Below are 17,224 nucleotides of genomic sequence, written 5' to 3'. Positions count from 1 at the left end.
GATGGTATACTAAAGTTTCCCCAAATAAAGGGTATATTTAAATATACAAAGTGAAAAATGTGAAAAAAATTAACGAAACATTGAGATACCATGTCTTATTAATACAAATAATTAATCGAGAATAGTTTAAAAAATATAAGTGTTAGCAACATTATTTTTGCATATTCCTCCTCTGGAGAAGCTTTCCTATCAGTACATACCACATTTATACCAAAATTCGTTTTTTTACCCGACCGCTAAAGTAATCGGAATGCGTAAGTGTTCTTTCGAATTTTGGGAATTTGTGAACTTTAAGATCGAATATCTCGTTAACTAAATGTTTGCAGTACCTATAACGCTATATATTTTTTATTTTTTAATCAGGAGGACTTCCTCTTTGCAACGGTACCTTAAAATTGCGGCGCCAAAGAAATCGGAATTGTGCCGTAACTTTTTACAAATTTTATAGCTTTAAATACCATTTCCTCGAACAATTCATAATTTTGGCAATCAGCGTTGGATTTTTGTCTTATATGTACATATGTGTAAATCAAGGTATTTTATTTTTTATGTAACAGATACAGATAAAACAATGTCTTTTTTCCACAACTGTCAATTATTCAATTCAATATTTGTACAAATAACATATTTCTTTGTACAATCAAACTTCGTTAGAAAGCTATTGTAAGGTATAACAACAAAACATCAATGATGATAACAGCATTAGCTAAGTTGTGGAAGTCAAGACATACATTACCGTAGGAAATTATCCGCCAATATTAAACAATTCGTTAATCATTTTTTCATATTTTAGAATTATTTGGGATTGGAATACCTAAATGAATTTGGACCTAGACCTAGATATGGTCGGAACGGTGATATCACTCTAGACCCTTAATATACTTGTATAGATATTCGCGCTACTAATTTGTATTTATTTATTTCAGTAGATTCCTTACCAATGATAACCAATATAGCATTGGGATGTTATGTGGAAATATTCAATTGCCTTCAGAGTTTCTATATATTAAAACATTAGCATTAAGTGACATTTGTCATAAAATCACTTTTCCCCATAACAAATATACACATTTTGTGTGTTCTATAAATATTTAAGCGAGCAGAAGGAAAAAGCTTTGCAACATTTGAGAACATTTGAAACTGCAGTAACAGAATACCATTCGAGTCCTATCAGGTCTTAATATTGATTTGCTGCCCTAGGACTTTCATCTTTAGTATGGTACAAGTATATACATAATGTTTAAAGTGAGAAACGTTTCTAATGTATCCAAACATTGTCTGAGCTGATTTTTCTTATGTGTGTATATTACAACCAAATCAAGTAATTGCAAATTACAGTTTCTTTTTTATTATTCATAGGACCATTTCACTTCTACAAATTTTTTTTATGAATACACATGTTGTATTTTTGAATAAAATTTGACAGGTTTAACTTTTTTTTAAATGGTTTTGACTGATCGCTGGAAAATTTTAAATTAACATACCACTTTTGAATTTGTATTAATAACTAACACTATGTATTATACAACGTGTATTACTATGTAGAAAGAACTCACCAGTAAACAATAGCCTAGATGAAAATTTAATCTAGTTTTGTTCTTGGATATATCGCCGCATTTTTTAGTTTTAATAAATCACTTTCGTAAAATTTCACATTATAGCGAGCGTAAATAACATTTAATAGCAAAACACTACACCCTAAATATTGTTAGGTGGTATCTAACGTTTAGCCCAAATCGATGCGTAACAAGCACGCAAAGCACAAAGGATATGGCAATGTAGTAGCTGTGGGAGCGAGAACAGCGGCGACCGAACACGGCGAGCGACGGCAAAGCCTACCGCAGCACACGGACGTTAGTCAGTTCCAGCCTTTGGCAATTAAGGCTTCTTTATCAAAAGCAATACATTTCATACATTCTTTAATTACTTATATTCTCAAAATTCTACCCGAAATGTATTTAAGTTCATTATTTTATTGGAATACATTTATTGTATTACATAGAAAATATTTATGTACTCAGGGTGTAAAAATCGAACGAGTTAAACTTCGTCAAAATGTCGACTTCTGTCAGTGTTGCCAACAAGGCTTTTTATGTTTCGATTTCAAAATTTAATCAATTTCAATATGTACCAACTCTTTCCAAAATAAATCGCTTCTTGTTATATGGAAAATGTTATGCTTGAGTTTTCTTATGTTCATTCGATCTTATTCGAAACAGAAATCCAATTGGAAGAGACAATTGGAAAATTAGTGCATCTGACATATTTTTAATATTAAAAACAAAATTAAACTGACAAATTATTCATTTATTATTTGTGCATTGTTGTTAAAATAATTCTAATCAGAATTCCATAGATATTCTTCGAATTTTTTTTCTTCTTTATCCTGGTGATGCTATAATATTATCAAGGTTAGAGTTGTAGGCTTCAATTTAGAATAAGTAAATTTACAAATACAATAAAAATTATTCCGAATTAAATCTTAAGTTTTTCCAATTGTTTTCACCTATATTTTTATGTAATTAGTAATTTTCGTATATTTTTTTCTTTTAAAAAAATTCATATATTCCAAATATTTACCTTGAATAGTCCTTTACTTTTATTAGAGTTATTTTCGATTTTAAACTATCAAGTAATATATATATGAGCATGACATATTTTTATTTTCAAGTGTGAATGTTATAATAGGCCGGCCGCTTGCTAATCATAACTAAAACTTGATTGGTGAAGAAAATGTGTTACCGTAAAAGACTGCAACGTTAATCGCACTTATTCAAATCTAAATTTGTAGGTGACAGACGGCAGCTATGCGAGTTTGAAACTCTCATAAACAGCTGATTGTAATTTTTATATTACTTTCAATGAAAATGGATAGAAGACAAACATTGCGGTTCTTAGCCGACCAATTTTTACAAAAATTTTTTTTATAACAAAAATATATGAACAGCTTATTTTTAAATCTGCATCATAACATAAAACTTCTTGTTTTATTATTGAAAATTTGAAAAACACCTGTTAACGGAGTTATCTTCACTACCTCCTGAATTAATCCGGATTAATGCAGTTAATAAATTAAATTAAAGAAATAAAAATGAAATTATAATAATATCTTGTACATACATATATTTGCCTACATATACGGAAACAATATAGAAATTAAACACAAATCCCAAAAATAGGATATAGGCGAAAATAACTGCAAGGTATTTTGTAGTAATAAAGGTTGGAGAACCTTAATAATGTAATAATTATATTCGCATATTTTCTATAACTCAAGAAATAAAAGCATACTAGTTCGCTGCTATCGAATATATCTAATGTATAACAGATTCACATACCATAATAGTTTAATATGGCATCACCATGCAGTACTTATTGAAATGGCAAGGCTTTAAAATTTTACCCAGTCATTTTCATTACAATTTTTATATTGTGCGTTCAATAATTACTATACTCAAAAATGGATGTACTTATTCCGGAAAAGGTATACAGAATATAATTGTGTATTTTAATATTAAAAAATCTTAAAATTTGTAGGAGGATATACTTGACTTTAAGTTAAAGGATGCGCATAGTTCCTTAGATGAACTTGACATAGATGATTTATATGTCCGATATAAGGTAATAAAATTTGTGAACTTTTTTACTGGTATTTTCTTAATTTATGTTTTTTTTTAGAAACTCCAAAAAACACTCGAATTTTTGGAAGTGCAAGAAGAATATATTAAGGACGAACAACGAAATTTAAAGAAAGAATACCTTCATGCTCAGGAGGAGGTTAAACGTATTCAATCGGTCCCATTGGTTATTGGGCAATTTTTGGAAGCTGTTGACCAGAATACGGGAATAGTGGGTTCTACTACAGGTTCTAATTATTATGTTCGCATATTATCTACGATTGATAGAGAATTATTAAAACCTTCGGCATCGGTTGCATTGCATAAACACAGTAATGCTTTGGTAGACGTACTACCCCCGGAAGCCGATAGTTCTATTTCTATGCTTCAACCTGATGAAAAGCCAGACGTAAGTTACGCAGATATTGGTGGCATGGATATGCAAAAACAGGAAATACGTGAAGCTGTTGAATTACCTTTGACCCACTTCGAGTTGTACAAACAAATTGGTAATAAATAATGTTAATTAGCAAAGCAATTCAAATAAATTTATTCCTAATTTATAGGTATTGACCCTCCTCGAGGAGTGCTTATGTATGGACCACCTGGTTGTGGAAAAACTATGTTGGCAAAGGCAGTAGCACACCATACCACTGCATCATTTATACGTGTCGTTGGTTCAGAATTCGTTCAGAAGTATCTTGGAGAAGGTCCTAGAATGGTTCGAGATGTTTTTCGTTTAGCAAAGGAAAATGCTCCAGCTATAATTTTCATTGATGAAATCGATGCTATTGCTACAAAACGGTTTGATGCTCAAACTGGTGCAGATAGAGAGGTTCAACGTATTCTTTTGGAGCTGTTGAATCAAATGGACGGATTTGATCAAACGACAAATGTTAAAGTTATTATGGCAACCAATCGAGCAGATACATTGGATCCAGCACTTTTACGTCCTGGCCGTTTGGATAGAAAAATCGAATTTCCACTACCAGACAGAAGACAAAAGAGATTGATATTTTCAACAATTACCTCGAAAATGAATTTAAGTGAGGATGTTGACTTGGAAGATTTTGTGGCACGCCCAGATAAAATATCTGGTGCGGATATAAACGCCATTTGTCAAGAGGCTGGAATGCATGCTGTGAGAGAGAATCGTTATATTGTTTTAGGAAAGGATTTCGAGAAAGGATATAAAAATAACATCAAAAAAGATGAGCAAGAGCATGAGTTCTATAAATAAGTACATTGTAGCTATTTTCTAAAATTTGTGTATTAAAAATTCTCTAATTTTCAATATTTTTTTATTGTTTATTGAAGTTGTTTAGCTGACCTTGACGTTAAAACTTTCTGAAAATTCACAAAACTGTGATTTGTATGCTTTCTGCAAACCCTTGCATCATTTGGCCAGAGTCTAATTATCCTCTATAAAACGGAATACATAATTCACAAAATTCCTACAAAATAGACTTCTGGATATTGAATAGAAAAATCGTCACGATGAGCGTGTAACAGCACAAAAAGTGTTTCAACACAGTTTAACATTACCGAAATGAAAAACGGTAACTTGACAGTTACGTCGGAAAAATTTTTGTTAGCGAGCAGAACAAATTTTTTATATTTTACTGAAAGGTCCTGTGTAAAAACTGATATAATCAAACGTATGTGTGCGAGTTTGCATACATTTTTAACACACCGGTTATTGTAACGGTTATCTAGTCCCCGTTAGGGTAGGCCTAGAAAACGTGCTGTCTCGACGGAGTTGGACCATAAAGAGAGGTGTGTCAGATGTGTAGGATTAGCTGGGAATGCATGCTGGTCATATATTTGGTATGTCGGGTCGATTCTGGATAAATAGGAGTTCACCTGCTACAGCATCAAGAATGAAGCTGCGAAAGGTTCACTACCGATTCTCGCGGCAACTCGAGGGGGTCGTCTGTAATGGGTGGCGGTTTTATTTCAAGTCCGCCATTCACTGAGAGGAAGTCGATGAAGGTGGCTCCACTCTTAGTGGTGGTCTGTGCACATCTGAATTTAATTGCGTCCGAAGTCTGGTCGAGTATTGTCTTATGTGCGGGTAGTTCGGCATGTCTGAAGCTTCCTCGACGATGGATGACTGCATCCAGGCGACCATATTCGTCCGCCGTGGTGAAGGACCGCCAGACCGATTGCCTTATATGTTGCCAACAAAGTTTTTTTTAGCGACTAGAGGATTTTGTTCCGGCTCTTAACTTTGGCAATAATAGCGGTTGTGTGATGAGTGAAGGAGCACAGGCTGTCTAGTGTCCCACTTAAAATTTTAGGTTTATTAAGAGTCGGAACTTTAACGCCATCGACTGCAATATTCAGGTCAAGTCTGTACTCTTTCGTCTAATTTGTGAATATTGTCGCTGTGTATTTAGTGGGGAAGAGTGTTAGGTTTCATGCAGCGTGAAGCGAGAAAGGTCGGGGGTTTACTTTTGAGCACATGTCATCGATTCTTTTGCCAGTCGTCAATATCGTGCAATCAACAGCGTAAAAGGAGATAGAAAATATCTCTCTTAGAAAACACTACGGATGATTGTCGACTGTATTGTAGTTCAACTCTCGATCCCTGACTGAGTCAAAGGCTTTTGACAAGTTCAACGATATGAGGATCGTCCCTAGGGCCTTGGTGAAGTAGCTTACTACTTTCCATCCTATATTCCTTAGCATCAGAGGATATTGCTTTGTTGGCATGGCCATTGAATCGCATTTCAACTCGGTCAACATGTCTCTCTTCGGGTTAAACAAAGCCTTGACAGTAGTCCACAGCTTACTCACGACGGTGGAGAGGTTGCAAGAAATATATCTATTTTGCCCGCTTATGTTGATTTACCATTTACCGAAACTTCAAATTGAGATCCCTTATTCGGGGATCACAAGGATTGGCATGGCGTAAGGAGTTGTACTCATTATCTAAAACATCGGCTGAGAAAATTTGGGCGAAATTCCGCGATTTTTTCCTGCCGGGAGGGAGCGAGCGGTAGCAGCTGCGATTACCTTACGGAATTGATGTTCCCCACCGAATGAGTAGTGTGGTGAAGTTGCTCTCGGTAAATTCTGTGAAGCTGACCAAGTTAGCTTTATTAAAGATAACGAAGGTTCTGATGCGAGCGAGCATAGGTCGCCAGGTTATGCTATTTGTCACATCTCCACTAGCGTTGATAATATCGGTCGAGCTATTACAGTTGCTCATAACTCTAGTTGGGGTTTCGTCATTCACTGTGCAGAAGTCGATCTCCCTACGATCATTTGACAGGCAGGAATGCCAAATGTTTAAACCTGCACGATTCAGAAGATCTGAACGGTTGTTTAATTTAGTTTCTTGGACCGCCCATTGATACGCGTTCCCGACTCATGACTATAACGATCTCCCCGATCTTATTCTGGAGTCCGTTGTAGTTGAATGATCAGAATAGGAGTCATGTTGCGTGTTTAAGCTCCTAAGGACCGTAGAGGTCCATTGCATTTATGATACCTAACCGAGATGGAGTTTAGAAAGAACCTTTTAGATCAAACGGGTCCGGGCTGGACTTAATGCCAGCACGAGTCTACAGAATACGGAGCAACTTTACTGTAAAGAGTTATTCCAGTGATTACAAACTTAATCTAAAACTCACCGATCTAAACAGGGTTAGTTCGCTGAAAAAACTACTCTTTATCGGACAAAATCCGGGTCAATTCCGGTAACGTAGAACCGGCTATCTTGTGTGTCAAAAATACATAAATAAAAATGAAAATTTACAAATAATATAAATTTATTTTAATTTTATGTAACTTACGTACATATATTATATTTGAAAACTCCTCTCTTTCATAATAATCTATATTTTTGCCACAAAACTCAAAAGAGTTATTGCTGAGAACCATGCAATACTTTTGGTTTATAGCAAGGTATAAAGCAGTCGGCATGAGAGGATCTGTCACTGTGTTGGTGAGCACGAAAAAACAGTAGCCCAGTGAGAAATTGGAATTAAAATTAAGCATCTAATATAAATAATTAATAGTATAATGAAAATTAACAAAACGTCTTTTAAGGATATATTCCCTATTATCTTTAAAAGACTTGGAACATAAAAGGCATTGCATGGCACCAAAGGCATTTAGAATCATAAAGTATTTCTCGCAGGGCATATTTGGTTTTGCGCTATAGTCTTGCGTGATGTTAATTCGTTGACGGCTCGACAACGACTGAACGATAGAGCGTAAGCGTACGTGTGAAGTTAGTTTGCAAAATTTTGCTATGAAATGCCGACCACTGGTATAAAGCTCTTTTTGGAGTTAAGTAAACCGCCCATCGTAAAAATTCGATTTTGATTGCGCATTAAGAAGTAAAGTTGGCTGCAGAAAACTTAGAAATTGTAATATTCAAGATGTAAATCATACCTTGCAACTGCTTAAATAAAATATTTATTTATTGAAGGTTTAACCTCTATTTCTAACAGTAATACTTTCAAATAAGTAGCTGTTCGAAAGCGCTGGTAAGATATCAAAGGTCTTTAACATGACTTCTCTTGTTTACGAAAAGGATACAATACACGGCCCTTTGAAAGAAATGCAGCATTAATGTTTTGTGGCAGATATCATCATCGGTAACTGTATTACAGAGCCATTTCAAATGTAGTCGTGTTTACATAGAGGTTGTAGGAGACGATTTCGCCAGTCGCCCAGGTATCAATGGTTGTAAACAGCCGTCAAAATTCCAGTAGCATAGGCAGAAGTGCACAACAGAAGAATTGCCGAATGCTAATCTCGAAATCGGAGGTAAAGTTATACCAGTCCAATAAAGCTCAATTAATTAAAAAAATCCGGCTGTGTCTTCGTTTGCCTATAAAAGACTACCAACGTTCATTATTGTGGGTTTTGATAATATACCCTTATGTGTAGTCCAAGTTGATAATATAAGTCCTAAAACTCACCGATGCAAACAAAGTTAAATCGCCGTCTTCCCATTAATGAAACCTGGAAAATCCACTAAAAAAGAGAGTCTTATCACTAGAAAACTCTTCTTTCCCCAATAGTGAATATACTTGAGTCCTTGCTTCTACCGACATTCATTAACCACCTGAGTCTAGCATACCACCAGAATGACTCCCGTAAAAATCACCACCACAGCACTAAGCGTCATAAACTTCCAAATAGTTCATGGCCTCAACCAAAAACCACGCTGTGAGAGGACGATCCTCATAGCGTTGCACTTGTCAAAAGCCTTTGAGACAGTCAATTACACAACGCTAGTTGAGGACATTGAACAATCCATGATCCTCCAGAGATCGAGAGGTGGATATGAACTACCTGAGCGTTTGGCAACAATTCGTACTGTTTCGAGATAGAAATTCTATATTGAGAAGAATTAAACAGGGGGTGCCGCAGGGTGGTGTACTCTCCCGTTACGGTTTAATTTTTACAATTCGAAACTTCCTCGACTTCTTCTTCTTCTTAATTGGCGTAGACACCGCTTACGCGATTATAGCCGAGTTAACAACCGCGCGCCAGTCGTTTCTTCTTTTCGCTACGTGGCGCCAATTGGATATTCCAAGCGAAGCCAGGTCCTTCTCCACTTGGTCCTTCCAACGGAGTGGAGGTCTTCCTCTTCCTCTGCTTCCCCCGGCGGGTACTGCGTCGAATACTTTCAGAGATGAAGTGTTTTCGTCCATCCGGACTACATGACCATTCGCTGAACTATGTCAATGTCGTCATATATCTCGTACAGCTCATCGTTCCATCGAATGCGATATTCGCCGTGACCAACGCGCAAAGGACCATACATCTTTCGCAGAACTTTTCTCTCGAAAACTCACAATGTCGACTCATCCGTTGTTGACATCGTCCAAGCCTCTGCACCATATAGCAGGACGGGAATTATGAGTGACTTATAGAGTTTGGTTTTTGTTTGTCGAGAGAGGGCTTTGCTTCTCAATTGCCTACTTAGTCCGAAGTAGCACCTGTTGGCAAGAGTTATCCTGCGTTGGATTTCTAGGCTGACGTTGTTGGTGGTGTTTACGCTGGTTCCAAGATAGACGAAATTATCTACAACTTCAAAGTTATGACTGTCAACAGTGACGTGAGAGCCAAGTCGCGTGTGCGACGACTGTTTGTTTGATGACAGGAGATATTTCGTCTTGCCCTCGTTCACTGACAGACCCATCTGCTTTGCTTACTTGTCCAGTCTTGAGAAAGCAGAACTAACGGCGCGGGTGTTGAGGCCGATGATATCAATATCATCGGCATACGCCAGTAGTTGTACACTCTTGTAGAAGATGGTACCTTCTCTGTTGAGTTCTGCAGCTCGAACTATTTTCTCCAGAAGCAGGTTGAAAAAGTCGCACGATAGGGAATCGCCTTGTCTGAAACCTCGTTTGGTATCGAACGGCTCGGAGAGGTCCTTCCCGATCCTGACGGAGCTTTTCGTGTTGCTCAACGTCAGTTTACACAGCCGTATTAGTTTTGCGGGGATACCAAATTCAGACATCGCTGCATAAAGGCAGCTCCTTTTCGTGCTGTCGAAAGCAGCTTTGAAATCGACGAATAGGTGGTGAGTGTCGATTCTCCTTTCACGGGTCTTTTCCAAGATTTGATTGGTGAATATCTGGTCGGTTGTTGATTTACCAGGTCTGAAGCCACACTGATAAGGTCCAATCAGTTTGTTGTGGGCTTTAATCTTTCACACAATACGCTCGATAGAACCTTCCGGCCTCTTTCTTCTTCTGTCTGCAAATGCGTCTCGCTTCCCTCTTCAACTCTCGATATCTATCCCATCCCGCACGTGTTGTGGTCGATCGTAGCGTTGCGAGGTAGGCAGCCTGTTTTCTCTCCGCTGCGACACGGCACTCCTCGTCGTACCAGCTGTTCTTTTGCACTTTCCGAAAACCAATGATTTCGGTTGCAGCTGTACGTAAGGAGTTTGAAATGCCGTCCCACAGTTCCCTTATACCGAGTTGTTGACGAGTGCTCTCAGAGAGCAGGAGTGCAAGCCGAGTAGAGAATCGTTCGGCTGTCTGTTGCGATTGCAGCTTCTCGACGTCGAACTTTCCTTATGTTTGTTGGCGTGCGTTTTTTGCCTCACAGAGGCGGGTGCGAATCTTAGCTGCAACAAGATAGTGGTCCGAGTCGATGTTAGGACCTCGGACGCACGCACATCTAAAACATTGGAGACGTGTCTTCCGTCTATCACAACATGATCGATCTGGTTGGTCGTTTTTCGATCCGGAGACAGCCAGGTAGCTTGATGAATCTTCTTATGCTGGAATCTAGTACTACAGATAACCACATTTCGGGCCCCGGCGAAGTCGATCAGCCTCAACTCATTTGGGGATGTTTCCTCGTGGAGGCTGAATTTACCGACCGTAGTGCCAAAGATACCTTCTTTGCTCACTCTGGCGTTGAAGTCGCCAAGCACGATTTTTACATCGTGGCGGGGGCATCTCACATAAGTGCGCTCCAAGCACTCATAAAAGGCATCTTTGGTCACATCGTCCTTCTCTTCCGTCGGGGCGTGGCCGCAAATCAGCGATATGTTGAAGAACCTCGCTTTGATGCGGATTGTTGCTAGACGTTCATTCACCGCAGTGAATGGCGTTCCTTTATATGGTCGCTTTAGTAAATGTCACAAGGATCTACTCATCTCCATCCGCGTCCCGTCCATCGCATTTCTTCGAAGGCGGTGATGTCAGCCTTTGTTTTCACGAGGACATAAGCACCCACATACAACCATTTCTATAAAAATCTTCAAGTTTCGAACTTTAGTTTTCGATGATTCTTTGCAAATGAGAAAAATAAAAAGTTAATGTTGTTTCAATGTTAAATTTATTGATATCTAAAACATAATAAAAAGGAAAAACTAAACATTCAACGAAAGTTCTTAAAAGAATGGAAAATATTCAAAATAAGATATTAATCCAAAACCAAAATAAAGAAATTATACATATACAAATTATACAAAAGTAAAAAGCGAAAAGTAGAAATAAAAAAAATAAGGAATTTATACAAAAATAAAAATTCCAGAGAGCTGCAAGGAAAGTTTTTTATGCTAAATCATCAAATTAATCATTTAGTTAGGTGTCAGACAGAAGTGCAATGACCTCAGAAGGTAAAGTAGAACGCTTGGTTTTTGGGTGCAAACGTAAACTTGCAATCAAAGGGTCTGACGTGATAAGCAACCTTTGCAATAAATCTCGACTCTTTATTGCGTGCTTCTTGCGCTTCTTCAGAAAAGTTTCCTATGGGAAGAATGCATGAAGAAATGATAGCTCCTCCATGAAACAATATTTTGTGGAGAGTTACTGGCGTATAGTACCAAGTATATAAACTCAAATAAAGCTCTCTTCTTTCTGACGTAAAATTTTGGAACGCATCTATATTGATAAAATAGCCGCTGTTTATGCAAATAAGTATTACTCGAAACCGCTTGATCAGATCGACATTTATGCTTGTAAGGGTTCTGTTCAGCTCCATCGCATCCCCATTATATTATTATGCTTAATTCATCCTGAATGGCAGGGAACGACTTAAAAACCTCATATTGTGCATCTATTAATCTTTTCACCGTGTGGTCTATTAAGGATTGCAAATTGATTTCGGCATATGTTTCAGTAACAATAATTTTGATTGCTTAACGAGGTCATAGCATGGATACAATTTCGGACTGTATGGTATCGTATGCAATCGTATTCCACGGTATTGCTCAGTTGATAAATTTTCGTCTACGATCATGGCCAGTGCTTGATCTGGTGTGAGACTTTTCTTTTCAGTAATGCTTACCCTTCCTCTTTTTATAGCTGTACCTCTCGAACGTGATGAAGCCGACAACTCTTTGACAATGTTTTCTGAGTCTCTTTTTCCACAGGATCTCAGATACATTGCGGTAGCCATAGTTAATTGTTCCGAAGCTGCATTTGATATTAACTCTTTGCATTTCCGTTTTTGTGTACTCGAAGCACTTTCAGCAAACTCTTTTTCTCGCCTTCCGCGTTGAGGTATTTGTTTTGAAGCTGATGGTACGTGATCAAGAGCAAAATCAACAGCAGAAATTTTTGAACTTAGCCAAATAGCACTGTCATGCATAAATCTTGCTTTATCGCGGTGAGATTTGCTCCATCGCGATTGAAATTGGAAGCAAAGCTTTTTCATACGATCTTTAATTTTGGTATCGTCAACATCTGGTACAAAAATTGATATAACGTGCTTTTCGACCGCTTCTGTTTTTTCGCTTTTCACCTTGCTCAACCAAATCCAAAATACCTCCTCTCGCGATATTTCACTCATACTAAAAAAAGGCAAAAAATGGGCAGGATTTTATTTTTAAATTTGTTTTGAGCACATTAACAAAGATTCTGCTGGCATTCCCATCACGGAACTCCGTGGGACTTGGAAGTTCTAGTGTATCAAATATTTGAAAACTTTAAAATTTGTCTTACCTTTCAGGTGGTTATAAAACAATTTTTTCAAAATACTTGAGTGCAAAAATAAATATTGTATAAAACAAAAATTTTAAGTTTAAGTAATAACCTTCAATACAAAAAATATTTTAGGCCAAAAAAACCACTCACAACTTCGACCTGATCACTCAAACTTTTGTAATCAATGCAAGCTTGCAAATCAATTGTAGCATGCTATGCAATTGCACGTGTTTGATAGCTGTTATCACGCCAATAACATTTTTTTATTCTCTTTTGTGTTTGTTTTCGGAACAATTGGGGTCTCTTCTCCCGTAAAAAAAAATATGAGCGAGTTACGAAAACATTTTTTTTTTGAATTTCGAGATGCCAGATTGACTAAATCTCACACTGTGCAGGGTGGGCGACGGTTCCTTAGAGGGGGGGTTTTTAGTGACCTGCAAGTGGCACATACCGCTGCTGTGACGATAGCACCGATGATGCGGAAGGCATTTTCCACCCCCTCACCCGCAAAAAAAAAAAAATCCGATGATGGCACGATGTTGACGACGGAAAATGGACCAAATTCAAAACTTGGACAAAGGAGTCCATACTAGACCCTAACATTGCAGTCGATGGCGTTAAAATTTCGACTGTCAATAATCCTAAGAAATAATACTAGACAGTCTGAGGCCGTTCGGTACTTAACTACGCCGCACCAATGTGATGCAGCAGAACGCGGATTAGAGAAGATACAGAGTTGCCAGAACACCACACTCCGGACTATAACGGGATGACTTTTGATATGCCCAGTCGAAGATTTACATAGTGGGGCCCGTATGCTTCCAGTTAAGGAAAATAACGAACTTCTCTACAAGCAGATTCTACGAGAGTGTTTTCGTAATAACCAAACCATCCCTGCAGTCACTTGTTTAAAATGGAACCGCCTCCTAGGAACATCAAAAGGTCCTTCCAGATTTCGGATAGAGCTCTTTTCAGACACGCACTTACCGCCATTCATAGTGGAGCCATTAGCAGCTTCACGGATTCCCTCCCAGGGAATGGTATATTTCCAGTCAAACCACCACCCATTACAGATGACATCAAGTTGTGGCGAGAATGTAGAGTGAGACTTTCGCAGCTTCGTTGTGGATACAGTAGCAGGTTAAACTTCTACTAATTCAGAATTGACTCGGCAAGACTCTAACCACCTGTTTGCGAGCCCAGCAAAACTCATCCAATATTTGCGGCGAGCTTTATTTAAGTTTACAGAAAAAATCGTCAATGAGCCCTCGAATTCGTATGATTAGGGTATCATATACCCACATATGGCTTAACTTTTCTTTGCTCTGACTTTATCCATTGCTTGAGAATCTTGGCCATAATACCGTTTTCTCGGCTTGTATATTCTGGCCAAATCGAATACCAATAACGGCGGCTTGCAGTTATAAACTTGCCACTAATATCAACTTCTGTGATGCGCCTGTAATTTTATCAGTAAATGCTACTTCGTCTGCGTCTATTATAACTGAACGGATAAGTTGCTTGCAGGCCAGGTGAAATATTCAGTGACTAATTCATGAAGCAATGTATCTCGCTCTCGGATATATATTACGACTGAAACAGTTACTGAAATGTAGTCCGACTATATGCGATCCAACCCAACTTCGTGTTATTGGCTATGTGACTTGTTTGTCGGCTTGAACCGTTGTTAACGTTACGCTATCGAGGTGTTTACCAGACCAAACAACAATAAGGGTTTAACGTGCTGGTATCTTTTGTAGATAATAACTTCAGCTGAGCATAATCGGATTTCTTACTGTATTGTGTTGGTTTACCTATAGCACTTATTTCGATGCTCACTTTCGACAATTCTTTCGTTGTGTAGTTTTGGGAACACTACTGGAGTGTTAAAAGCGCGGATGATGTTGCTGACTTACCTATTGGGCTTTGATTGTTTGTAGTGGCTGGTGACATTAGACTCTGGCAAACCACTTAACAACGTTTAAAAATCGTTGACAGTTGCGAACGGTTTACAGTTACCGCTATTCGTAAAGTCTGTTGCGTGGATACGACTGCTGACAATTGGGTCTGTTGGCTTTCTTCCATCCCTTCTTTCTTGTCGCGCTCACTCTGACTTGTAAGGTTGTACATGTTTTCGAGTATATGTATGTATACTCGCACGAGACTCAAGGATTCAAATCGATATAATCCATTTCTAAATTTCCGAAATTCACGTGTGACTGACTTTATTCTTTAAACAAATAGAATCCATCTTTGTTTTAAATCACTGAAAGTGTAAGTTAACTTTATCGACTAGATTATTTTAATTTTTCAACCATACACTCCCAAAAAATCGCGTTTTTTTAATCTAATCTAACTTAAATTAAAACTATTTCACACGCCACCTTTTAACTGTTAATTTGCACTGTATCCTAAACGCTATATTGCAACTGTACCCGGAACTGTAACCCACCACAGTCACTGTATTGTGAACACGCCACTGTAACTGTAACCCGAACGCGCAAATTTTTCTGAAACTGTACGTTATGCTGCAACAGCACCGTTCTGAACTTTAGCAACAATGGCTGAACTGCTGCAATATATTGTACGACGAATGCTAATAGAAAACACATCCCGCACATTTTTAGAATGAATTTCTCTGAATAAGAACGTCGCTTTACTTTTTTTAACAATTACGACCACGCTTACCGTTAGACTTTTTATTTGTGGACCATGAATGAATGAAAGAATGAAAGTTGAGGAATGCACTGCGACCTTTGGTCTATTGTGCTCTCTCCTGACTCACATTGACACACTCAGCCCCAGCGCATGAATAAAATCCAACAGCCTGCCGGGTGCTAGTGAGACAATGTGATCCAGACTGCTGTGCAGTTGATGATGCTATGCATGTGCCTATTCAGTTTGCAGTGGTCAGTGTACCATGCGACCAGTAACCTGAGTTTTTTCCTTGGGAGGTTTATTACCGTTTTGAACCTTTTCAGGTTGTAACCTCCCATTAGCAGCTTGGCATGTCTCATACCGTGAGTTTGCTGCCAATGCTGCTCCCTGGCCACTGCTTCTTCCTTACCCTCTCAAGGTATGGGGACATACCCCCAGGAAGGGTTCGGGTCCTGACATCTTGGTGGAGGCTGCGGAGCGGGCGAGCTCGTCGGCCAGTTTATTGCCGGCTATACCTCTGTGACCAGGCACCCAGATTAGATGTACCTGGTTCTGTTCTGCAAGGCAATTCAGCCTTTCCCTGCACTCCTGCACTAAAAGCGATTTAATCTCATACGAAGAGATCGTCTTTAGCGCCGCTTGACTATCGCTGAGGATGGCTATTCGCTCATTACGATAGTTGCGATGGAGGTTAATATCAATACACTGGCTAATTGCAAAAACTTCTGCCTGAAAAATGCTCTGGAACTCTACCATAGGTATGGAGAGCTTAGTGCGTGGGCCCACAATCCCTGCGCTGATTCCCTCCGACATTTTCGAGCCATCAGTGTACCACCTTAGCGTGCTATTCCCTAGCATCAGTTCGAGGTTGGAATCATCCCATTTGTCTTTACTGCCAAGGGTGACCTTAAATCTTTTCCTTAAGTAGACCGTTTTTGTAGTGTTGTCCCTCGGGAGGAGGGCCACTGGTCAGCGGCCACTTATCTTCTCCATCCTCCGGGACGAGACTACCTTGCCAATTCCACACCCCTCCGCCGTTATTTGCAGAAGTGTGTGCTTGGCTACCTGACCGATAACCAAATGAAGCGGTGTCAGTTCAAGCAAAGCCTCCAGTGCCGCCGTTGAACAGGTTCGCATTGCACCCGTCATGCAGACACAGGCTAGACGCTGTAGCTTCAATAGTTTTGTCTTAACCGAAGTTTGAGACGCTACTGAGGCCCATGCCACCGCTCCATATGTGATTATCGATCGCACTTTCATGGTGCACAACCACCTAACGATGCTTGGCTTACAGCCCCAGGACTTCCCCGCCAGTCGATTGCACATCATTAAAGCTTTTGTCGCTTTGACCACGGCCAGGTTTACATGCTGTTTCCATCGCAGAGTGGAGTCCAGCATCAAACCCAGGTATTTGACACTGTTGGTCATCTCTGTCTCCCTACCCCCAAGTGAGAGATCCCTGAGACCGGGTAGGGACCAGCGTCTCGTAAACGGGACTACGGTCGTCTTAGAGGGGTTGATACTCAGTTCAAC

At 38.9% G+C, this 17,224-nt stretch overlaps 2 protein-coding genes across 2 annotated transcripts in view; one reads left to right on the top strand and one right to left on the bottom strand.

Annotated features, from left to right (window-relative positions):
- The window catches only part of LOC125778503 (uncharacterized), an 88,304-nt gene that overhangs the window by 33,413 nt on the left and 37,667 nt on the right, over nt 1-17,224 (bottom strand). The gene's annotated exons all lie outside the window — the stretch shown is intronic.
- On the top strand, nt 3,334-4,911 carry LOC105233347 (26S proteasome regulatory subunit 6B). Its single transcript, XM_011215412.4, has 4 exons — nt 3,334-3,484; nt 3,538-3,621; nt 3,679-4,126; nt 4,184-4,911. Exons 1-4 carry the CDS (start codon nt 3,461-3,463, stop codon nt 4,855-4,857), a joined length of 1,230 nt encoding a protein of 409 aa, XP_011213714.1. The 5' UTR covers nt 3,334-3,460; the 3' UTR covers nt 4,858-4,911.

This window comes from Bactrocera dorsalis, chromosome 4 (genome assembly GCF_023373825.1).
Source record: "Bactrocera dorsalis isolate Fly_Bdor chromosome 4, ASM2337382v1, whole genome shotgun sequence".
Taxonomy (NCBI): Eukaryota; Metazoa; Arthropoda; class Insecta; order Diptera; family Tephritidae; genus Bactrocera; species Bactrocera dorsalis.
Note: the sequence above shows the minus strand (reverse complement) of the source record. Positions and strands in the feature narration are given on the sequence as shown.

Bases quoted from the DNA above. Each gene is read 5' to 3' on its own strand.
- LOC105233347 (XM_011215412.4), top strand. From the start codon at position 3,461: ATGGATGTACTTATTCCGGAAAAG. The intron at 3,485-3,537 runs GTATACAGAATA...TAAAATTTGTAG, and splicing joins ATGTACTTATTCCGGAAAAG to GAGGATATACTTGACTTTAA. The intron at 3,622-3,678 runs GTAATAAAATTT...GTTTTTTTTTAG, and splicing joins ATTTATATGTCCGATATAAG to AAACTCCAAAAAACACTCGA.